The sequence below is a fragment of the Mauremys mutica genome, chromosome 1 (genome assembly GCF_020497125.1).
Source record: "Mauremys mutica isolate MM-2020 ecotype Southern chromosome 1, ASM2049712v1, whole genome shotgun sequence".
NCBI classification, from domain to species: Eukaryota; Metazoa; Chordata; order Testudines; family Geoemydidae; genus Mauremys; species Mauremys mutica.
Window position 1 is genome coordinate 25,573,316 of NC_059072.1, and position 25,394 is coordinate 25,598,709.

At 43.7% G+C, this 25,394-nt stretch overlaps 1 protein-coding gene across 2 annotated transcripts in view; it reads left to right on the top strand.

The window, feature by feature from the left end:
* Nucleotides 1-25,394, top strand: part of FAM185A (family with sequence similarity 185 member A) — a 76,394-nt gene that overhangs the window by 3,546 nt on the left and 47,454 nt on the right. Inside the window, exons 3-4 of one of the 2 annotated variants that reach the window (XM_045029701.1) lie at nucleotides 11,704-11,796; nucleotides 23,035-23,173. In XM_045029701.1, the coding sequence (XP_044885636.1) occupies nucleotides 11,704-11,796; nucleotides 23,035-23,173 (232 nt within the window). The remainder of the gene's footprint in view (nucleotides 1-11,703; nucleotides 11,797-23,034; nucleotides 23,174-25,394) is intronic. The other variant, XM_045029710.1, reaches the window with a different exon arrangement.

Here is a 25,394-nt window from a genome sequence, read left to right on the forward strand (position 1 = left end):
AGACTTCTCTGCATAGTATGCTTTTGTAGAAATACTCACAGTGGGTTCCAACTCTGCTGTAAATCAGGATTAATTTCACTTAAATCAATTGAATTATACTAGTATTAAAATTAATGTAATTCAAGAGAGAACTGGTCGCAGAATGTGTTTTCAGGCACATTCACTTATACGTATTTTTGGTAGCCAAAAAAGGGGGAGTTACTTTAACTTCAGAGGTAGACGGTCAGGCCCTTAATGGGAGATTTGTCATCAGCTTCAAACGGGATCAGGTTTGAACACTGACCAAGCCTTTTATAAGCCATGTACCATTTTCCCTCCAGATTCTGTACTGTCAATACTGCACCAGAACCCCATTGTGGTAGGTGCTATACAAACACAGAAAAAAGAGAAGGCTCCTGCCCCAAAGAGCTTACAATCTAACTATAAGACTGAGATCGGCAACCTTTGGCATCGGCTCGCCAGGGTAAGCACCCTGGCGGGCCGGGCCGGGTTGTTTACCTGCCGCGTCCACAGGTTCGGCCAATTGCGGCTCCCACTGGCCGCAGTTCACCGTCCTGGGCCAGTGGGGGCTGTGGGAAGCAGCACAGGCCAAGGGATGTGCTGGCTGCCGCTTCCCACTGCCCCCATTGGGCTGGAGCGGCGAACAGTGGCCAGTGGGAGCCATGATCGGCTGAACCTGCGGAAGTGGCAGGTAAACAAACTGGCCTGGCCTGCCAGGGTGCTTACCCTGGCGGGCTGTGGGGCAAAGATTGCTGATCCCTGCTATAAGACAAGAGATAACAGATGGATACAGACAGAGAGGGAACTACATGGAAACAACAGTATTGGTCAGCATGATAGGCAACAGTCTCAGCATGCCAGCAGCCTAACAGTTGTGAAGATTTCTGTAGGCATCATGGAAAAGGAGAGTTTTAAAGAAGGATAATGAGTTAGTTTTGCGGATGTTTACAGGGAGCTTCTCCCAAGTGTGAGAGACAGTATATGTCTAAAACAAACATTTCAGTTTACTAGAACATAGGAAAACTATAAAGCACTAAATAATATATGAAGCAGGATCTGAATGAGTTCTCCCTTGATATCTAGTGATGCACTGGGGGAAAGACTTTAGGAGCAGACCGTGTTTGCATAGATATGCCTACTCTGCCTAAGGGCACAGCATGATGGAGCTGCTTTGCCAGAATGATCAATTTTGGCTGGTCTTGGGATGCAAATCACTGAAGTATTTGAATGCAGGGTAATGAAATGTTGTAATCCTTATTGTATGAGTAAAGGGCAGCAGAACTGTCCTTAGCATGCCCTGATTGAGAGTTTCCCCTAAACTGAACCTCACTTGCTAAGCGGAGGGTAAGGATGCCAAATCCCAGTGAAGAAAAGTATGGATGGGGACAGATGTTCCTACTTGATGATGTGGATGCTGCTCAAAGAGTGCTAATGACAGAGCTGATTGGACTCAAGAGAGAGTTCTTGTTTCTGATTGGTGATTCCTAGAGCTGTCAGGTCTAGGAGCTAAGCTTGAGGGCAGATCTACACTACAGCCTGGGTCCATGCTCTGAGATCGATCCACCAGCGATCAATTTAGCAGGTCTAGTGAAGACCTGCCAAATCGACAGCAGATCGCTCTCCAGTCGACACCTGTACTCTATCCCTGACGAGTAGAGCTGGGTTAAGTGACAGAACCTCAGAACGTTATGTTGTGGGAGCAGTGACCAGTGATGGCAGAGAAGCAGCAGTAGCCATGGCAGTGGCAGAGAAGCAGTAGTGGCCAGTGATGGCAGAGAGATGGTGGCCAGTGGTTGTGGTGGCAGATAGTGGCAGCGGCAGCAAAGAAACAGTTGTAGCTGCAAGTGAGTTGCAGAGGCATTACTCAATGCCCCTCCCCCAGGCCCTGGGGTGGGAGATGAGCCCTGTGAACACGTCTCTGAACTCTGGATCTTCACTAACTATTGACAGCTAACTGTGAGTGGGGTGCAGTGGAGGGAGAGGGAGTGATGTGTTAGAGACATTTGTTTGTCAGACTTTCCCACCACAAGGTAGGAAACTGAGGCAAAGGACACTGGCCCAATGCACTGTGGGGTCGGGTTTGTTTATGGTTGCATGCTTTTGAAGATGGTTTTGATGTTTTCCCAAATTAATGCTTGGTTCCCTTTCCCTTTTAATAAAAGTTCTCGTTTGCTATACACAGACTCTGTGCTTGTGAGTGGGGAAGTATTGCCTCTTAGAGGTGCCCAGGATGGTGGTAGGTTTTCCCAGATTGCTGGTTAGGAGCTCGAGCCTGTTCTGTTTTGTATTGAAATCGGCTCCTGTTACTGCCAGCTCCACTTGGGAGAAGGGGTACATATGTAAGATTTAGTCATACTTTTTCTAGTAACCGCAAGTGATTAAGGGCCAGAATCTCTGTTGTATCTTGCATCTACTGGGTGCAGTGAGGAGAAGGCTTCAAAAAGCCAGTTGAAATTCCGTGATCCTGAGGCTATTTTCACTCTTTGCCCCATCATAGTTTGTGCCTTGTGATTTCTCTAATCTGTACTGGCTGACTGAACTCCCCTTGCCGTCCCCCCAGAGGCCAGATGACAATCACTGGAGTATAACACAGGATCCCTCCCCTCTAGACATACTCCCGGAATGTCCCCTGTGCCAGGGCCTCACTGGAAGAACCTTCAGCTAGGGAGATCTGGCTCCTTCATACCGCCGTAGCACAGATGGGCCACAGTAGGGGAGAGAACTTGGCCTGGAATGTTTTTTTTTTACTTAATTTAGTAAGAACATAAGAAATCACAGGACTGGATTCAAACATTTACTAAAATGAAATGTCACTAGATATTTTTAGACTAAAGGTTTCTTTCTTGTACCAAAACCTCTGTTTTTCTGAAACATTTTTATATGGCTTTCCTTTTTAAAAAAAAACTTTGCACTAGTTGCATTTACTCTTGCACTACTATGTGTCAACATGGGCACACTCATGCAGATGCTAAAGTCCATGGGGCTACTCATGTGAATAAAATTACTCGTAAACATATGCAGGATCAGGGCTTATGACACTAGTAAAATTACAACATCTCATTACTTAGTCAAACCACAAAATGTGACAGGCTTTGCCAATTTTTTTAAGTAGTATTCTGGTGATTAGAAAAACTTACAAAGTTATGTATGTCTAGTGTATTTATGCCACTGGTTTAGAAAATGTCCTATAATAGCAGTGGGTAGAAAGATGATTAGAAGAGTGATAAAGTGATCTTAACTACTTAGAAGTGCATAGTCTACAAGTAATTGAAGTTTAAATTACATTCTAAGACCCCAGCCCTGCAAAATGATCTGCAGCGCCTGAGCCTTATTCCTGCATAGTGTTCTTTTGACTTACATGGATGCAAAGTCCCACGTTCTATTGCCCTCTACTGGATAGAATCAAGAAGTGCTTGATTGTGCATTATAGAAATCTTCTGTCTTACTTCAGTTGTCAGAGGCTATCCCCACCCACCATTGTGATCTGGGAGTGTCACGTTCCTGTTCTAGAAATGGATTGGTTACAGAGCTTGTTTATACACACATGTTCATCATAAGTTCTTTTAATGCTTGGCGAGGTATGGCTGCAGTTTGTTTAAAAAAGATATTTTACACAAAATGTCACCTAGTAGCTAAATAGTATAATACAGTTTAGCATTCCAGTTCAGGGAGGAAGGAGGCCCCTTCCCACTAGATGAGAACAAAATATGATGCAGTCATCCCAAACCATTGATAGAGCAAATGATTGTGTAGTCATTCAGGAACACCAACGAAAGCAGATTTTCACAGTCACAAGTTCTCAGATTCTTAGTATAGGTCTAGGCAAGTTATGCATTGTTCTTTTTAATCTTCTTCAGAAGATGAGTTGCTGCTATCACATCTGAAATATTTAATGTCTTTAGAGCTCGTTCTACATTCAGCAAGAAATAAGGGCTATTCTGATTTCTTCCTCTCTGTTTTTCTTTGGTCAGCACAGAGTCCTTCCTGCATTGAGAAATAGGGCTTAAATCAGGAAAGATTAGACTTTTGAATTTTTTTGGAGTACTGTAACACTCTCAATGCGCTGCTCAGATACAGTGAGATTATACAAAGGTTGCTAACCCCTCTTGTCAAGTGCACAGCCATATCTCAGGGTACTCTGCAGACTAATTGAACAAGAATTCTAAAATACAATCTCTCCTCCTGGGGTATGGTTTATCAATATATGTTATAGCCCAGTATGTGCTAAGAAAGCCATCTACATTTGTCAGTTTTCCACAGGTCTCCCTGTCAGTTTCTCACTAGGTTCTGCAAATAGTCCTTCATCCCTTGTTGCAGGGTTCACAACAGTCCTTTCCACTCCTCAACTGCAGAGATTCTCCATTGCCCCTAGGTTTGCAACAGCCCTTCACAAGCTCCTCCTGTGGTTTACACAAACCTTTTCCAGGCCCCTTGCCTGAGGAGACCTACAGCCATTACTGTTCCTTTAGGTCTCTTCCTCCCAACTCGTTGCCACTTGTTATGTCCAGGTTTCCCTCTTCACTGACAGAGTGGCTGGGCAATTTACCGGTATATCCTGCTTCCTGTCCCAACAGGCCTTGGTCTCAGTCACATGCCCCCACTGGGGACTAACCCAGAATGCCTTCCCTTTAAGGGGCAGAGACTCCATAATTGGAGTGCTGGGCAAGGCCCTTAATTGGGTGCTGACCCTTAATACGGAGGTTCTCACGACCAAAATACCTCACAGTCTGAAAACACAAGTAAAAGGGATGTGAGAGGAATAAAATGTATACTCAGTAGGTTTTTTTTGTAATTAAACATCAACCATTGTACTTGACCCTTGACTTAAGCCATTAGTAGTTGGTTAATTTCTTTTAGGTGTCATAACACCAAATTCCTAAGATTTCTTTGACTTGTCCCCTGAAGGATTTGCTGTTTGGCCCTGATGCTGATCTCACTTACTCCAGTTTGAAAATGTCAGAGAAGAATTGGGCATATACTCCCAGCAAAAGCATCTGACCCTGGTCTACCCTGAGTAGGATCTCTGATATCTTATTACTGTATATAGAATGGATCATTTTCCATATGGAAGCAGAGGAATAGTTTAATAGCTAAGTTAACCGCAACATTAAAATGGGTTTAGGACTTTATTCTCACATTAGGAGTTCTTACTCTTGCTTTAGTCTTTGAGTTTTCTTTACTGTTTTAATTCAGTTTCTAACCTTCTTTTCTGCTTGCATGAGCTGGCACTCAGTTCCATTTACTCTCCCATTCAATCAAAGTGATTAACATGAGAAGTTATTGCCTCAAATTTTCCTTCAGTTGATGTCATTGGGGCTAGTGAGACATCAGATTTTAGTAAGGCTTGCTCAATCATTTTTATTGCTGGCTAACTGTGCTCCATGGGAGTTACTTTCAAGTGCAGGTCAGCCTGTCCTGCTTCACTGGAGGCTATGGTTTTAAAAGTATCAGGTGTCCACTGGCTTGGATTTAGATTGTTGGCATCCTCCAGAGTTCACCAATTCAGCCCTGACCTAATAAAATAAAAGCCTATAGAACTTCTTGTCCTCCTGGTTTGCATGTATTGTTGGAAGCTCTTGGAGCAGTATTAAAACAGATCCTTCATATTGGAAACTAGGTTCCATCCATCCAAAATGCCCTCTTATCTTAATGTAAGTGCTGTCATCTGGCATGAATCATTTAAAATTTCATTTGCTTATTTCCATGTATGAAAGTACTTATTACTAAATAACTCCCCATATTATTTAGATGTCCTAAAATTTTCAGACCTGCCTGCTTGCATTGCATTAGGAAGTTTACAATTGGGGGTGGGGGAAGCCCCTCAGGAATGATCCCCTCTTTTAATGTACTCTTAAAAATGTATTTTTACCTGAGTAACATCTGTCACAGGATATATACATAGTAATTCACCGAAGGGTGGCATGTGAGCTCTCTACCGCGCGTCAGTAGCCCACTGGTCATCATAGTCATTGCAAAATATATGTACAGATAATATTTAAGGAGTTATGTATCTGTGCTGAAAATTATGTTCTTAAGGTCTTGGAGTTAGGGCAGGTTTCCAGGAGGTGACAGACCTTGGAAATATTCCTTTCAGCAGGAGTTAACAGACACTTATCTCCCTCTCTGGCCTTTTGGATATTGTGTGTTGTATGCAAATAGGCATACTATGCCAGTTGAAAAATGAGAGATTGTGAAATGTATGAGAGAGGAAATCTACAAGATTAAACAAACAGCAGGGGGTGTCCTGTTTATGAATAAAGACAAAGAATGGGACCAGTATATCTTGGAGTGGAGGGAATGACAAAGAAACACAGTGACAGGAGGGGCACAGCCAACCTGTTTGTGAAGCTCTGCAAGGATTTTGGGTAACCAACACTTGGTTAGATATGAGAGTTTCTTGTTAATTAAGTCTAGGCCAAAGGTCGGCAACCTTTCAGAAGCGGTGTGCCGAGTCTTCATTTATTCACTCTAATTTAAGGTTTTGCGTGCCGGTAATACATTTTAATGTTTTTAGAAGGTCTCTTTCTAGATGTCTATAATATATAACTAAACTATTTTTGTATGTAAAGTAAATAAGGTTTTTAAAATGTTTAAGAAGCTTCATTTAAAATTAAATTAAAATGCAGAGCCCCCCAGACCGGTGGCCAGGACTCGGGCAGTGTGAGTGCCACTGAAAATCAGCTCGCGTACTGCCTTTGGCACCCGTGCCATAGGTTGCCTACCCCTGGTCTAGGTTTTAGAGGTGAGGGTTCATAGAATCATAGAATATCAGGGTTAGAAGAGACCTCAGAAGGTCATCTAGTCAAAGCAGGACCAATCTCCAACTAAATAAGATTTTATTTTGCAGGTAACCTTTTGTTTCCAATACTTCTACTTGTTACTACTTGAATCTCTAAGCTTGTTAAATAAACTTGCACTTGATTTCAATATAAACCTGTCTACATGCTGTGTGCTAAGTAGAGAGGTGCTCTGAGGTAGAACTGGTAAGCTGGAGTATATTGTTTCTTTGGTTATTTCTTTGGAAGCAGCAAATCTGTGAATAATGCGAGTGTCCAGTTGGGCAGGAGCTGAATACTCCAGGAAGACACTTGGAGAGCTGGAATGTGCCAGTCGCTAACCTGTAAAGCAGGCCTGCACAACTCGTAAAGCAGTGAGGGCCATATTACTCCAAAGAAAACAGCTGAGGGACGAACCCCCCTCCCAGCCCCCCCAAAACACAACACGCACCCCCAGTGCTGCCTGCCCACTCGGTTCGTCATCCCCCCATGAAATAAGGGGAGGGGGAAAGAGGGACAGTTTGAAGGGATTTTCTGGGGCTATGAACTAAGCCGGGAACGGGAAAGGGGGGCAGTGTGAAGGGATTGGATATGACTGTCCAACACACACAGGGGCCGCAGGGAGCCCTGGGGGAGGGGGCAGCAGTTGGGGCAGGGCAGGCGCTGCACACGCACCCCCCCCCCCCCACCTCTCCCCTGGGGATTTCCTGGCTGCCCACAGACAGTTCAACGCCCCCCATCACTACGGAGGCCGCCTTGGAAGCAACCAGTGCAGTAGCCTCACCTCGCCCCTAATGAAGTGGGGGGTCTTGGCCCTGTCTCCCCCGCCCCCCCTCCCCGAGCTGTGCCTTGAGCCCAGGCCGGGCACCCCTCCCCTCGCTCGGCACTTACCAGCTCTGCCTCATGCCCAGCGCTTAGGGTGACCAGATGTTCCAATTTTATAGGGACAGTCCTGATTCTTGGGTCTCTTTCTTATATAGGCTCCTATTATCCCCCATCCCCTGTCCTGATTTTTCACATTTGCTCTCTGGTCACCCTACCAGCACTTCCCGCCTCAGCAGGCACTGGAAGTGACACACCCGCTGTATGCCGAGCGGGAGATGGAGACACATAGACACGTGCACTTCTGGCTGTTAGGGCAGTTGGAGCGTGGCACGCGCATGCGGGGCTGTGAGGTTCCCCCCTCCCAGGCAGGGGTTGAACCCAGGGCCGGTGCAAGGATATTTTGCGCCCTAGGTGAAACTTCCACCTTGCGTGCCCCCCTCTCCCTCCCGGCACATCGGTTCATTGAGGGGCAAATCCTAACAAGCCTTTATAGATCCCAGAGGCCAGCCGTGGCCAGGGGCTGCTCCCCAGACCAGGTTCCCCCCCAACCCCCTGAACTCCCCTGGAGGGTGCAAAGCCCCCCCACACACGATCCTTCCCCACCCCATCCCGGCAGCTCCGACCCCAAGTCCACTCACTGGCTTTGGGCCACTGCAGCTGCCCTGCAAAGGTGGCGGCGTGGCCAGTGGGGAGCAGCCACGCCCCCTGCCCCTCTTGCCCAGGCTGCAGCCCACCCCCCCGGGGGGTGCTCTTGCAAGCTGCAGCGGATGCATGTGGGCGCCAGCCTGCCACCGCCGCCCCTCCCGGAGCAGGCTCAGGGCCCTGCGCCCCAGTGGCTCACATGCCCGGGAGCTGCAAAGCCCGAGCATGGTGAGGGGCGAGCTGGGGGGCGCATGGGGGCCGCCGACCTCATGCATCTGCTACAGCCTGCAGGAGCCCCCGGGGGAGGCACCGGGCCGCAGCCTGGGCAGGAGGGGCGAGTGGCGTGGCTGCTCCCTGCTAGCGGTGCCACCGCCTTTGCAGGGCTGCTGCCCCCTTGTGCCGCGCCAGCAAACTGGGGCTTGCCGCCCCTGCAAGCCAATGCTCTGGCTCTCCGGTGCTTCCGGAAGGCAGCTCCTCCGCGCCGAGCCAGGTCACCGCTTTTTTAGGCTTACCATATTTCAACAATCAAAAAAGAGGATGGGGGAGATCCCCACCCGAGCCCCGCCCCCATCCCACCCCTCTCAGAACCCCCAACCCTCCCCCCGCTCCTTTTCCCCTGACTGCCCCCTCTTGAGACCCCACCCACCCTAACTGCCTCCCTAGGACCCTACCCCCACCTGTCCCCTGGCTGCCCCAACCCTTATCCCCACCCCCTGACCGCCCCCCCAGAACTCCCGACCCATCCAACCCTCCCCCTGCTCCCTGACTGCCCCCCGGGACTCCCCTTACCACCATGCCGCTCCAGCCGCTGACTCCATGTGGAGCGAAACTAAACAAGCTGCCGAGCACCCTGCCCCTCCCCTGCAGACTGCTATGATGTGATGCTGAGGCAGGGGAGGGACTCTGCCTGCTGGAGGCCAATGGGAGCAGCTAAATCAGACCGAGGTGCCCAATCAGCCGTGATGCACTCTGCATGAGGGGAAGGGAGGGGAGGGAGGAAAAATCCCAGACGATTGCACCGCCCCTGAGCAAACCCGACAGCCCCACCCCGCCGCTTGCCCGCAGGCCGCACACTGAGCCCACGAGGGCCGCGTGTTGTGCAGGCCTGCTGTAACGTAACAGTGAGGCCTGCAAAGCCTAGAGAGGAATGCTTGTGTTGCCCATGGCTGGTAGAGTTGGGGAGCTGACCCATGGTAGTCATAGAGAAGGCTTCCTCATGCAATGGGCAGGTGGTAGTGAGGTGCCTCACAACCCTGGGTGCCCCAGGAAGCATCACAAATACCAATTCCAATTTAAAAAAAATCTCAAGTTAGACCCTAGTGGTGGGAGTTTGTTGCTTTTTTTGGAGTGCTATTGTTAAAAACAATTCTAGGTCTCAATCTAACAAAGCACACGAATAAAGTTAAGCACCTGTTTAAGTGCTTTGCTGGTTGAAGCCCCCAGATTTTTTACTCAGATTTGTTGCAGAAACGTTCAATACAATTAGTCCTTGAAATAATACTGTCATACATTATTATTTTAATGTCTTGGTGTAAAACAATTAAAAGTACTTAGAGAACAGCTTAAGCTTTTCTGTAGTTCCTGACTGAGACAGTCTTTGTAAACATCCTTGCTCTTCAGTCCCTCAAGACCTCACTTTTGTGCATCTTTGAGACATCTTCCTCTTTAAACTTCATTAGTTTGGTGACTTCTGCAGTAGATTTCCTGTTTGTCAGAAGTTAATTTACTTTATCTTCCCTTCTTTCTGACATTATTCCTGAATCACTGTCCTCTGTTTCATGTTGGTTCTGTGCTGCAGCCAAATAGCTCCAATTATTTCTGAAAAGGGGATACAAGCACCAGATGTTAATGTAATCTTATTTGAATGGCTGAACTTTTATTTTAAGTTAGTTTATTTTAGGAAAATAGAAATGTGAAATACATTGTTTTGTTTAATTACAGAGTATTGGCACTGTTCCTCTTTGCTCTAAATTGTTTTGTTTCTAATATGCAGGAGAGTTTGGTCTGAGTAAAAACTGCAGTATATAGTCCCCATATAATAATCTGCACATCCAGGTTAAAGTCCTACTTCATCTAGGTCCCAGGATGCAATGCAAATAAACCCCAAAGCCCATCCTCTTTAAATATTACCTTTGTGTATTCAGATTTCATATTTTCTGCAGGTGATTGTTTCAACCATCCATTGGTTCTACCGTAAAGAATGAAATAAACATGGTATAATAGCCTGAATTTGTTAACCAAACATCTTTACTTTCCTTTGCACATCTTTAGTATGTGTTTCATAAACTGTTAACAAAAAGCTACCTTTTGGATATGCTTTCTGGTCAGGTTGGTAGCCAAAAATGCATGATTTGTAGAGAGGAGGGTAAGAAGTCTTGGTGGGTCTTTCACATGCCCTAGTAAGATATTACATAGTGACACTTCCATCTCAGGAGAAGCTGTGTGTCCTTAAAGCTGCTGAGTAAGTGGAGTGATCATATCAATTTCTGAGGAAGGGGTGAGAGAAAAGAGGGTCACAAATATGAAAGATATTTACACCCACTTTTGCTGAAGACTTATTTGTTCTCAAGCTTTAGACCCTCAGCTGCCTCCCCCTAATACACTGAGCATTTTACTAGAAAAGCAGCAAAGAGTCTTGTGGCACCTTATAGACTAACAGACGTTTTGGAGCATGAGCTTTCGTCGGTGAATACCCACTTCGTCGGATGCAGGACGAAGTGGGTATTCACCGACGAAAGCTCATGCTCCAAAACGTCTGTTAGTCTATAAGGTGCCATAAGACTCTTAGTCTGGATCTGTAAAAGCAGCAAACACGGCTACCCCTCTGATACTTGAGCATTTTACTGGTCTCACTCTCCTGGCTAGTATTTACCAATAGAAAATGAAACGGGTAAAACTCAGTAGTGGTAGGTTTTAGGACTTGGGGCAAAAATTACCCAATTTCTGTCAATTAAAATTACCAAGTGACTTTCTAATGCTTGATATCTGTACAACAACATAACATTTTAGCACAAGCTTGGTATTATTGGAAACCTCGCATTACAGGATTTCAAGTGGGATGAACCACAAAATATTGTGAAATTATTGGCATTAAAATGGTATTTTTTATTTCAAAAAAGTAAAATCATGTTGCCTTATGTTATTATTTCCACATTTAAGTTACTGTGACCATTTGGCTTCAAAATAGTTGCTTTCACAAAAAGAGAACTGGGCAGAGTGAATCCACTTGTGTATATTTTGAATCATAAACAAAAATAAATTTGGTTTTAGCCACAGTGGAAAGATGTCTTCACTACTTCAAAATTACTTAGTGCACTTGGCAGTTTTCCAGAAGAAGCTCAATACGTGGAATTGCTGAGGTATGCAGATCTAGAGTGATTTGAACAATGGAGTTTGAGAGAACAAAGATAAACGGAATCTGAAATTAAACTATTTTGATACATATATAATTATTTTTCAGAGTCATAAAATCCATGTACGAACTAAAGGAGGCAAAGTGATCTGTCTGGGAACTCTTCATGGAAATGCAGATATTCATGCAGCAGAGAAAAGTGTAAGCAAAAAGTGAAGTCTTCACTTTTGGGGATTGTTATATTTATAATTCAAGTTGTCTGATGTAAAGTAGGTAAATGCTGAGAAATGTTTATGTACCGCAACTTGATTCTGATCAGCTAATCTTCATCTAATTCTTACCTTGTCTACTCTCTATCTGGTTGTTGTCTTTTTCATATACTTATGGCTAGTCCACACAATGCATTAGTCCACACCATAGGGATGTAAATTCTAATGCACACTAACATATTGCGCACTAACTGGCCTGTATGTACCCAGCTGATGTGCGCTAAAAGTTCCCTAGTGCATGTTAACGTACTGTAGTCTGTTTGAAACAGGATTACATTCAAACATACTAGGGAACTTTGACTGACTGCTAGTAGTGTCCACATGGGCCTGATAGTGCATAATATGCTAGTCCAGTGGTTCTCAACCAGGGGCACATGTACCCCTGGGGGGTGCACAGAGGGGGTACATAAACTGTTTACCTAGTTTTACAACAGGCCACATAAAAAGCACTAGCGAAGTCAGTATGAAGTAAAATTTCATACAGTGACTGTTTATACTGCTCTATATACTGTACACTGAAATGTAAGTACAATATTCATATTCCACTTGATTTATTTTATAATTATATGGTAAGAATGAGAAAGTAAGCAATTTTTCAGTAATAGTGTCCTGTGACACTTTTTTGTATTTTTATGTCTGATTTTGTAAGCAAGTAGTTTTTAAGTGAGGTGTAACTTGGGTGTACACAAGACACATCAGACTCCTAAAAGGGGTACAGTAGTCTGGAAAGGTTGAGAGCCACTGTGCTAGTGCACATTAGAATTTATACCCCTCCTCTGGTGTGGACTAATGCACTGTGTAGACAAGCCCTTAGACTGTTAGCTCTTCAGGGCAAGGATGGTCTTTTTCTTATATAGGTACATTGTCTAGCATAGTGGAGCCCCAGTCCTGATGGGGGCTGTAGTCACTACACCAGTACCAATAATAATAGTGAATAAAGCCTCTCCCACTTGTGGAGAGATCAGAGGCTGGAACTCAACATTTCTTATTTTGTCTTTTATAAAGTATGTCAGTTAAATTACTAAACTAAGATTCAAATCTGGTATCTTGCAGCCAAGACTACTTTTTATATCTTTGACTGTTTAACTTGCTTCATTTTAAATTTTGCATGTGAGGGCAAGCTATAAATATGAATTCTACCATAGTAGATGTAAATGCTAATTTTTGTTAATATTAAATAAAAATAAAAATCAATCTCCTTTTATTCTACCATAGGAACAAATTAGCTATGGAATAAGTAGATGCAACTCTATCAGTTCCAGCTTAGTTGTGACTCCTTACATTAGGATTAAATTGTCCAAAATTTTTAAATATGGGTGCCTGAAATAGTCATCTAAATCCATATTTAAGTACCAAATTAAGAGTGGCTTGATATTCAAAAGTACTGAACACCAACAGCTTTCACAGAAGTTAATGAGAGTTAAGCATCTCTGAATCGGTTGATTTATTTACGTTCTTAAATATGGATTTAGCTACCTAACTCTAGGCAACCAAGTTTAAACACGTTGGCCATAACGTTTTAACAAAAATTGTGTACAAGATAGTTACGATGGATCTTAATCACATCTAATAATTTCAGGACTGTACGGTCAACAAAACTAAAGCAGAAAATGGTTTGTGTATATCTGGGTAGTTTAGGTAAAATACCGGTGCTGAATGAGAGTATGTAATACTAATTATACAATGGTAATACTAATCATACAATGTAAACTGAAGAGTGTGGTTAATACAAACCAGTTTTAAACTAGAAATAGTTCATATTTTCCAGCAGGTGGCATCATAAGGCAAGTTTCATGCCACTGTGCTTCATTTGCCTTTCTTAATGGTAAGAGAGATAAGAGTATTCTCTACAGCTACCATTCCTTGGACCAGATCTGGGCCCCTGCTTCGGTGGTGCAAAGAGACTCTAAAGCTGTCCTAACTAGACAGCTCAGAATTCCTCTGGCTATGCTAGCACTATGCTACCCCAGCCTGGCCTTTTAGCATGCAGTCATCTGGAGGAAGTGTGACGTGACCTTGGCCTGATCTGAGGGGCCCTTGCTTTTTCATGTTAAGTAAGATTCAGAGTAGTGTAAGGGACCATATGTCAAAGCAGATTCACTTGTTTACAACATACTAGCTTTGGCTCTTTTCTCATGTATGTTGGTGTAAATTAGGATTAACATAAGTAAGTCATTCGTCATAATCTACTCTCATTTACATCCATGAATTGGGCGGAGTTACTCCAAATTTACACTGGTTTTACCGAGACTAGAATTCAGCTATGGAGTTGCAACAGTGTAAAGCCAGTGTCAGAGCAGAATCAGACACGTAAGTAATTCATGTGTTAGAATGTAATGTAATGGATGCATTTTAACCTTAGAAATATTACTGGTTTTTTACATAAATGTTCTGCTAAAAATGTGATTTTTGTAGCAGTAAAACATTCAAATAAATTTCATACAGCTTTTAATATTTGGAAAGGTACTTTCCTAAAAGCCCATAATAATTTACATAATATAGTTAAGGACTACTCTGCTTTCAGTAACACCTTTGTAAATCCACAGTATCTTTATATAGGTCATTGGAGTAACTTTGAGTTTACAGCCGTGGCACTGGGAGCAGAATTTGGCCCATCATGTTTATCTACAGAGTAAAATTTCTTAATGCAGTATTTGGGCAGTCAGTTTTTAGAGTGTGATATTCGGCTTTTCTCAAATAGCAGTTTCTGTTAGTAATCAGGCTGCATTATATCTGCAATGTGTGCTGTTGTTACACTTTTGTTCCATTAGTGGTAGTCGTCATTATGTAGTTATGGGTTTGTCAGCATTTCCATTATAAACCCGGAATGTGTGGGGTTTCTAGCTATGCTCTATAATTTCTTCTGGGCTGAAATTGGACACCCAAGATTTCAGCCACAAAGGGAGTTGTTTTCTAAAACACTAGACAAAATGAAGAGATGGTCAAGGTGCTTATAAAACAAAGAATGAGAGCAAAAATAAATAAATAAGAAAGAAAGAATGTATGGTTTGCTTCTTACTTCAAGTATTTTTTATTGAGACTTGGAAATTAATGCCGTCTTGCAAACTTGTCATGAAAACTTACCCAGTCACAAAATCTACTCACTCCCATTTACTATATTGATGAATGAACTAATGATATTTTACTTGCCCACCTAAAGAAAACTAATGACCCTGTGCATTTAGGCAAAATGAGTTTTGCGAGGCTGAAGTAATGCATCTAAAAAGTATAACTGAGTTTAAAAAAGACTTAGATGTGTGCATGGAGGATAAGTGCATCAGTGGCTACTAGCCAAGATGGAAAGGGACACAACCCCATCAGGGGCGGCTCTACACATTTCGCCGCCCCAAGCATGGCGACATGCCGCGGGGGGGCGCTCTGCCGGTCCCGCTGCTCCGGTGGTCCTCCCGCAGGCGTGCCTGCAGAGGGTCTTCTGGTCTCGCGGCTCCACCGAAGCCGCGGGGCCAGCGGACCCTCCGCAGGCATGCCGCCGAAGGCTGCCTGCCTGCTGCCCTCCCCCTCCCCCCGGCGGCTGGTAGAGCGCCCACCACGGCATGCCGCCCCAAGCACGCGCTTGGCGTGCTGGGACCTGGAGCCGCCCCTGAACCCCATGCTCTAGGTGTCCCTATACCTCTGACTCCCAGAAGCTGGAAATGGACGACAGCGGATGGATCACTTGATAATTGCACTGTTCTGTTCATTCCCTCTGAAGAAAGTGGTACTGGCCACTGTCAGAAGACAAGGAGTACTTGTGGCACCTTAGAGACTAACAAATTTATTTCAGCATGAGCTTTCGTGAGCTACAGCTCACTTCTTTGGACAGGATACTAGGCTAGATGGACCATTGGTTCAGTATGACCATTCTTATGTTCTGATCTTCCCCAAAAGGAATGGAATTCCCCAAGAATTTCTGGCGGATTGATTGGTGAAAACACTTATTTCGGTGGGAAGTCATTGGCTAGTCTACACTTGCAGGATCTTATATAACACTTAACAAAACCAAACCATTCAGATTCTGCCAAAAATCCATAAAAGATAAACAATTCAGCATTAAAAATAGTCACAGTGAGGAGCCACCCTGTTTTACCCATCTTCCTCTGTTTACAGTATGTGTCTTAACTGTGTGTCCTGCTTTTATGGGCATGCACTTGTGGGCGAGATCTGAGGTGACTTTAGAATTTTGAGGTGCCTTGAAATGCTCATTCTTCACCTCAGTAACTTTCAATAGTAACTAGCTGCCTCATTGCACTTCACCTCAATATCAACCATTGCATCCAGTAACAAGTAAGCACATTAGCTGTCTATCACTGATAAAAATGTTAAGAGGTGAAATTGTTAATAATGTTAATATTTAAATTGTCATCAGCAGGAGCCAGAGTCAATACCCCATGAGGATAAATGGGGAATTTCACACCTCTCAGAACTATTGTTTCTTTGCATAGTCAGGAAAGCAGCTCTGCAGCTTTACACTTAGGCTTTATCTACACTAGATGTGTTTTTGCTAGATTTTTGCTGCCTATATTTCCGTTCCACTGAGAGTAACAATGATGGCTTCACTAATGTAGATGGCGCTCCAGTGGGTCACCAACATTTTAAACAACATGACATCTAATTCTTGCAGCTGTACAGCGCTGGGAGTTAAAGCTGTCTTCGTACAGCTGTGTAGGGAAAGCGCTGCAGTGTGGCCACACTGACAGCTACCAGCGCTGCAGTGTGGCCGCATTTGCAGCGGTGTTGGGAGTGGTGCATTATGGGCAGCAGCCCCCCCGCGGCGTGCCGCCGTGCTTGGGGCGGCAAAATTCCTAGAGCCGCCCCTGCTTGCCAGTGTGGACGGTGAGTAAGTTACAGCGCTGTAAAGCCACCACCAGTTCTGTAACTCAAGTGTAGCCAAGCCCTAGGTCTTGATGACCTGATGCTTAAAATGCCAAAAGCCACCAGTGCCTTGGCTACACTAGCACTGCAACAAGAAGAAACTAAGGCCACGTCTACTCTACAGAGTTAAGTTGACTTAAGTTAGATCAATGATCATAAGGTGCTTTAATTACATCAGTTGTGCACGTCCACACAATTTTCTTTGCGTTGGCAGAGCATGTCCACAGTCAATGCTCTTGCATTGACACAGAGAGCATTGCATCGTGGGAAGCTATCCCACTGTGCAACTCACCGAGCTCTGGGAATAGATTGCAATGCATCATGGGGGGTGTGCTTACCATCCCATGATGCAGTTTGTTTTGTCCCATCATTTCATGGGCTTCCAACTTAGTTTCGTGCCGTTTTTTAACAGCCCTTGTAAACTGTGCGCCTGCCATCACCTCTGCCTGAAAGCATGGATCCTGCACTGCTGATCAGTCTGGTGATGAGCATTATGAACACAACGTGACTAGTCCTGCTGTATTTCATAAGCTATGAAACAGAAAATGAATCAGTGGTGCCTGCCCTGCTGTGTGCCATGTAAAGAAAGAAATCAAGATTGCTGCTGACATTCAGGGGGCAGCTGCACATGGTGGACTGTCAGTACTGGGCTCGGGAAACAAGCACCGCGTGGTGGGATTGCATCGTGATGAATGTAGGGGATGACGAGCAGTGGCTGCAGAACTTTTGGATGCGCAAATCCACCTTCCTGGAACTGTGTGCGGAGCTCGCCCCAGCACTGCAGCACAAGGACACCAGAATGGAGAAGCAAGTGGCAATTGCTGTGTGGAAACTGTCGACTCCAGACTGCTCCCTGTCAGTCGCAAATCAGTTTGGAGGTGGAAAATCCACCGTGGGGGTTGTGGTGATGCAAGTGTGCAGGGCCGTTAAGCGCCGCCTCCTACAAAGAACTGACTCTTGGTAACGTTCAGGAAATACTTGATGGCTTCAAGGCTTTGGGATTCCCTAACTGCAGCAGGGCAATAGATGGAAGACATATCCTTCTTTTGACCGCAGACCATCTTGAGAAGGAGAACATCAACTGAAAGGGCTACTTCGACATGATCTTGCAGGCACTGGTAGATCACTGGGGCTGTTTCACTGACATCAATATGGGGTGGTCAGGGAAGGTGCATGATGCACACATCTTTAGAAGCACTGGATTGTGTAGAAAGCTGCAAGCTGGGACTTTCTTTCCAGACCAGAAGCTTCCAGCGGGGGATGTGGAAATGCCCATAGTGATCCTGGGGGACCTGCTTACCCCTTGCTCCCATGGCTCATGAAGCCTTACACCGGGAACCTAAACAGCAGCAAGTAGTGCTTCAACAACTGGCTCAGCAGGTGCCGAATAACCGTTGGATGTGCCTTTGGCAGATTAAAAGGTTGTTGGACTGACAGCCTTTTTGGCAGGTTAGACCTCGGTGAGGAAAATATTCCTATGGTCATTGCAGCCTGCTGTATTCTGTACAATATTTGCAAAGCGAAGGGAGAAAAGTTTCCCCAGAGGTGGAGGGTTGAGGTTGATTGGCCGGCTGCTGAGTTTGAGCAGCCAGATACAGGGCAATTAGAAGGGCACAGCAGGGTGCTATTTGAATCAGGGAGGCTTTGAAGGAACATTTTGACAATGATTCCTAGGAATGTGTCTTTATGTGAAGCCAGGCAATGTTTATTTGGCTCCCTGAAGGACCCCTGTAGTGCTTGCTTCCTGAGCGTTAATTGTACTGAGCAAATATTCCTGACAATAGCCACTGTGTTTGAATGTTAGCACCAACTAATGTGTGTGTGACACAAATACAAGAAAAGTTGTAAGAAAGTTTCCTAGAGATCTCTATGGAGGTTTCCTGGGACCTCCCCGTCTCCATTAACAAACTTTTCTGCCGGGCCCCCGCTGTGTATCTGTATATGCTCTGTTGTTAATTTCTTTCCCTTATCCGTCCTTTACCATATAACAAAATACATGAGAGCTCAATCTCCTCTCACCATGAAGTATCAAAGCAAAATGCGTGCTTACCCATGCTCGTGTCCCCTGCTTCAGGTATGCCAGAGTGCTGGGACTGGCTATACCCCTCTGGAGTCAAAAAGAGGCCCTGACTCACCATGCTACCAGATCACCCTATTGTGTGTTCCACCACCTCCTTCAACTCCATTTCCTCATCTACACTTCATCCTCAGAGTTGACTGCACTGGCCACTGCCTCTAGTCCACTTGAAGTATCCACGGGGCTATTGGCGGTAGAGGTGAGGTTGCCACCAAGGATGGCGTGCAGTTCCTTGTAGAAGCGGCATGTCTCCAGTGCTGCACCAGAGCAATGGCTGGCCTTTCTTGCCTTCTGGCACGCCTGCCTCAGCTCCTTGATTTTAGCATGGCCCTTTCGTGCCCCTTCTCCTGCATGCCGCTAGCAATCATCCCATAGGAATCAAAGTTCCTAAGTCTAGAGCGAAGCTGCAACTGTACAGCCTCCTCTCCCCACAGACCCAGTGTGATCCAACAGCTCCAGTGTATTCCATGGGGAAGCACGTCTGTTGCAGAAAGCCAGCATGATCAGCTGGGAAGATGCTGTATGAACTGTCCAGGCCGAGCAAACAGGAAGAGGAATTTCAAAAATTCCTAGGCCCTTAAAAGGCAGAGGGGTACATACATATGTACCTTCAGGGCAAAGGAGTTCACACTGTTGACCAGACCGGTCAGGATGGTCATTGTGGGACACCTCCTGGAGGCCAGTTAGGGTGACATACAAAAGCACAGTGTCTACATTGAAGCTGTGTCACTCTAACTATGTAACAAAAAACCCTACCTTTTCTCGAGGTGGTTTTATTATGTCAGCATAGCAGGGGAATTACATCGGTGGGAGGTGCATTTCAGTGTGTACACTCCACTGTTTTGTCAATGAAAGCTGATTTTTGTTGACAAAACTGTGTAGCAGGGACAAGGCCTTAGAGGGAGAGTTTTCGGAGGCATAAAGAGCAGTTAGGCACCGAACTTCCATTCACTTTCCATCGGAGTTGGGCCCCTAACTGCCAGTTGTGCCTTTGAAAATCTCTCCCTCAACCTTGTTAAAAATGAAAGCTTAAATTCTGGAACATAATTTTGAGGGACATGTTGGTTTGTGTGGCAACTGCCACAGCTGTGGAATTGCTGAATACATGGAATCTTGATTGCAATCGAGCAGTTTAGTTGTAAATAAAATGATATTTAAATGACTTTTCAGAAGTTGGCAGCAATCCATGAACAATATTGAATTATATGAGGTATGAGACCAAATATCACTCTAGCTGTGCACTGTATATGAAATATAAGGTTAGAGTCTGGGCTGTGCCTCTAAAGCCTAAGCTATAAACCATCTTTGTGCCCTCCTAATCCTAGGCTGTCTGGGGGTTGGAGAGGCCCCTTGCATAACTTAATTTAGGTCCCAGGGCTAAGGCAGCCTCCCCATTGCCCTGTGGGTTCCAATGTGGCCCAAAATCTCTGCAGTGCTGTGACCCTACCTCCATCATGCCTCTTCTTCCTTACATCGTCCCTGCTCCCAGCATGCCCCTATGCCAGGGCTTGTAAAGATGTCCTCAAGAGCGGTCTTCCACTGTGCGTGCACCATTGCAGTACCCCCAGTGAGGTACAGGGTTCTTAAGACCCCTTTATGCTGCTTTGGCTGATTTATGTGGCATAAAGGGGCTGTAATGAGAGTGTGGATTTCACTCCCAAACTTAGTTGTCTGTAAACTCACATAGCAGGGGTGAAGAGAGAGAACCTTAGACAGAAGAGTTTGATGACACCTCCTTATATTTGTAAGAACTTTTCTACATCACATCCTTTTCAGAGGATTGTATGGGATGGGAGATTGGTTTTTCTCATGAATTTGTTCATCTTATAAGGCGAAGATAGCATTAAAATGCCAAAGTGGATTTTAAGATGAGCCGATGTATACCACAAGGCTGTAAATCATTTCATAGGATGGATAATGATTTTGCACAATACATTTCATTAAGGAAAAAGGCAAAGCTGGCAAATTTAAAACATGCTGAACAGCCGTGTAACTTGAATTATTATATAATGACAAAACAAATCATGCTGAACTTGTAAGTATTGGATTGCTTGGTAAATTGGGCCCAAGTAAACAATATGCATTTTAATATGGCCAAATGTAAACTTATATTTCTAGGAACAAAACGGGTAGGCTATACTTACAGGATGGAGGACTCTTTCCTGGGAAGCAGCGACTTTATAAAGTCTTGGGGGTCATGGTGGATAATCAGCTGAATGTGAGCTCCCAGTCTGATGCTGTGGCCAAAAAATCGAATGTGATCCTTGGATGTATAAAAACAGAGGGATATGTAGTAGGAGTAGGGAGGTTATATTACTTTTGTATTTAGCACTCGTGTGACTACTGGAATACTGTGTCCAGTTCTGATGTCAACAATACAGGAAGGATGCTGATAAATTGGAGATGGTTCAGAGAAGAGCCATGATAATGATTAAAGGATAGGAAAACACGTTTTATAGTGAAAGCCTTAAAGAAGCTCAATCTATTTAGAATAGAACCTCAGAATTATGAATACCAGCGTGATGAACTGACCAGTCAACCACACACCTCATTTGGAACTGGAAGTACACAATTAGGCAACAGCAGAGACCAAAAAAAAAAGAAACGAAAAAGCAAATACAGTACAGTACTATGTTAAACGTAAACTAGTAAAAAAAAAAAAAAAAAAGGGAAAACAGCATTTTTCTTCTGCATAGTAAAGTTTCAAAGCGGTATTACGTCAATGTTCAGTTGTAAACTTTTGAAAGACCCACCATAATGTTTTGTTCAGAGTTACGAACATTTCAGAATTATGAACAACCTCCATTCCTGAGGTGTTCGTAACTCTGAGGTTCTACTGTAGTTTAACAAAGAGCAGGTTAAAAGGAGACTTGATCACAGTCTATAAGCACCCAGATCTGGAACAAAAATTTGATAATGGACACTTCAGTCTAGCAGAGAAAAGTATAACATGAGCCAGTGACTGGAGGTTGGAGTTAGAGACATTCAGACTGGAAATAAGGTGCAAATTTTTAACAGTGAAGTAACCATTGGAACAATTTACCAAGGATTGTGGTGGATTTCCATCACTGGCAATTTTAAAATCAAAATTGGATGTGTTTCTAAAAGTTGTGCTCTAGTTCAAACAGGAATTAATTTAGGGAATCTTGTGGTCTGTTTCATACAGGAGGTCAGTCTAGATGATCTTAGTGGTCCTTCTGACATTATAATCTATGAATCTATAAGAATTTAATTATTTTCTTTGTAATCACCTGAGAATGCATCTCCTACTATGTATGTCCAAATAGTTACAAGTCTGACTATTAGCACAAAGGCCAAGTTCTACTTACTCCCACTCTGTACCCCTCCAGTCTGTCCAAGATGATACCTTCAAATTCCAGCCATGTTGGATTTAAACCCCATGCCTTCACCTTTAAGGCTCTGCTTAGCTTGGGGTCTTGGTCTATGGATTAGGGCTCGCACGACAGTAATACAACTACTAATAATGATATTACTTTGCTCTGCTCTGCCTGTCTTTTATCAGTTTTTCATGTGTCATGTTCACAAAGTGAGCCAATGAAAAGTCTGAGTAAACAGCAGAACAGAACCTTCAAACCCACATGGGGCAAGAGGAACAATGTTCATATTGTTTTATGTATAGTGTTGGTATGGTGTTGTTCACAGTAAACTACTTCCTATGAAAGCACGTCATTTTAACTTCATCTCTTAAATATCTGCAAAAGTCTGTCTCAAGATCACTAACCCTCAGTTATTAATTTTGATCATATTCTGTAACTTATTTTTGAAACAGATTAAACTTACTTCATTTTGGAAGTTCTGGCTGAGATCTTTAACTCCCCTTGTTTGGAGTCATGTGAGTAAAACACAGGACTGGAACCTTATTGTTGGTTGTGCCGCAGACTCTTTTATGTTGCCTTTAAAAATCCTTTAAACCTCTTTGTGCCTCAGGTTCTCCACCTGTAAAGTGGGTATAATAATATTTCCTTCCACATAGAGATGTTGTAAAGATTAATTCAGTTTATACTTATAAAGTGCTTTAAAGTCCTTGAATGGAAGTGCAAAATATGATGATTTATTTTGTGTGTTGCGTAGCTTCTAGCTGAGATCTGACACTCTACTTGTGTTTTGTATCTGGGTAAATGCATGTCATGTAGTTCTGTTGCCTCTCAAAGAGAGTTGGCATATTTCCATGATGCTTATTTCAGCTCGTTTCTCTTACAGAGTGTGAATATAGAGAAACTACAGGGGACATCCATCAAAATTTCTACTGAAGATGGTTTGTTGAAAACCAAATATCTTTATGCAGAATCTTCATTTCTGTCTTCAGCAGCTGGTGATATTCTACTGGGAAGTATTCATGGTAAGACAGAAAAGGCAAAATACAGTCTGGAATTTAGCAGACGTGCGGGTATCTGTAGTGTTAATTATAAAAACAAAATGACTGCTCCCATGAGGCTAGGGCCCTAAAATAATCAACTGCAGACACAGCAGCTGAGCGAACCAGACTCAAACAGTTCAACACAGGCAAATGCTAAAATGATGAGATCACCATATATAAGACAAATTAATTAATTCTTCCTCTGCTGTAAATAATATTGTATTTTAAAGATACTTCCATAAGTAAGCTTGTTATAGTAAGGAAAAAGCATATAAGGAAGAAACATACAACATTTTTAGGGATATAAATTAACAATTTACCATAGAGTTAAATAGTGAAAAATACCACAAATAAAAGGAGCATCAGTGGTAAAACTATACTTTGTTTTTAAATATCTGTTTTTATCTCTTAACAGAAATCAAAGGGATTAACCTGTTTAACAAGACTCCTGGGTAGAATTTTGTTACGATGACTTAAAGTGATACTATTTTTATTAGAAGTATTTTCTCTGTGTTTGTGTTGGCGCCCTGTATAGCTAGTACACTGCCAATTTACAATTTTCTAGGTCAAATGTCATATTTTTCCCCAAATGTTTTTCATCCAGAATTGGAAGGATGGCTAACATGGGTCTCTTTCATATTAGTAATAGTGGTGGTTGGAACCTGGTCCCCAGTAATAATTCACCAGAGTTCCCATTGAGCACTTCCTCTCTGTTCTTGATATGTTTACAGTGATTTTGAAGCTAAGTTAGACAAACTGGAGCATGTACCAACAGTGAAAATTACTCACGTTGGCACAAGTTCCAATCTTTAACTATAGGCCACCAAAACAACTTGCTGCAATTTCATGAAGGCTGCAGATTTTTACCTCACTCCAGAAATGCTGCTTCTCCCTCTGATTCGTATATTTAAAAAAAAACCATACCTGAAGGTAAATAACTTTCACAATCCACATATCTAAAGCTGTGTTGTAATTTCAGTCAGGAACAGCATGAATGCAAATAGAGCTGTATCCAGATTAAACAAATAGTTCTTACCTTACTTCATGTTTATTTTCATAAAGCGCTACATTAAATGGTTCTGGAACTCTTAACACTTGCTCTTTTAACACACAATTCTTTTAAAATGTTGCTTTTAAAAACAAAAGCAAAAGTAGATCTAAGTATTTATTTAATACTTTGCCTTTTTATGGAACAGTAATTCTTTGTAAACACAGCAGACAAGTATAAGTATCTATTCATGATTATATAGTGCACATGTTATAACACGTGTTTTTAACCTGATGGTGAAACTTTAAGACAAATCTTATTTTAAAATAATATATTTCTCTATTTTAGTAATAATACCATAGATTATTAAAAATGACAATTTTTACATTTGAATTTACTCTTTTGCCATTTGTTTACTTTTGCATTTCCCTTAGCTTGAAAATTGTAATTAGTTATTTTTATTTTTCGTTCTAGTATATTTTGCTTCCTGGGTCTCCTGAATGAGCACAAAGCTGTAACATTTAGATTGCAAACCCATCAGGAGAGTGTTTATTTGTTAATTAAACCCACTGATACCTTGTAACTAACATATCTGGCTAGGGCCCTACCAAATTCACAGCCCTGAAAAACGCGTCATGGACCATGAAATCTGGTCTTTGGTGTGCTTTTACCCTATACTATACAGATTTCATGGGGGAGACCGGTGTTTCTCAAATTGGGGGTCCTGACCCAAAAGGGAGTTGCAGGGGGGTCACAAGATTATTTTAGGGGGTCTCAGTATTGCTACCCTTACTTCTGCACTGCCTTCAGAGCTGGGCAGCCAGAGGGCATTGGCTGTTGGCCAGGCACCCAGTTCTGAAGGCAGCGCCCTGCCAGCAGCAGCGCAGAAGTAAAGATGGCAATACCATACCATGTCACCCTTACTTCTGCACTGCTGCCTTCAGAGCTGGGCGGCCAGAGAGTGGTGGCTGGTGACTGAGGGCCTAGCTCTGCAGGTAGCAGCGCAGAAGTAAGGGTGGCAATACTATACCAGGCCAATCCTTATTCTGTGCTGCTGCTGGCAGTGGCTCTGCCTTCAGAGCTGGGCTCCTGGCCAGCAGCCACCACTCTCCAGCTGTCCAGCTCTGAAGGCAGCGCCGCAGCTGCGCAGAAGTGAGGGTAGCAGTACCACAACCCCCCCTACAGTAACCTTGCAACCCCCACACAACTCCTTTT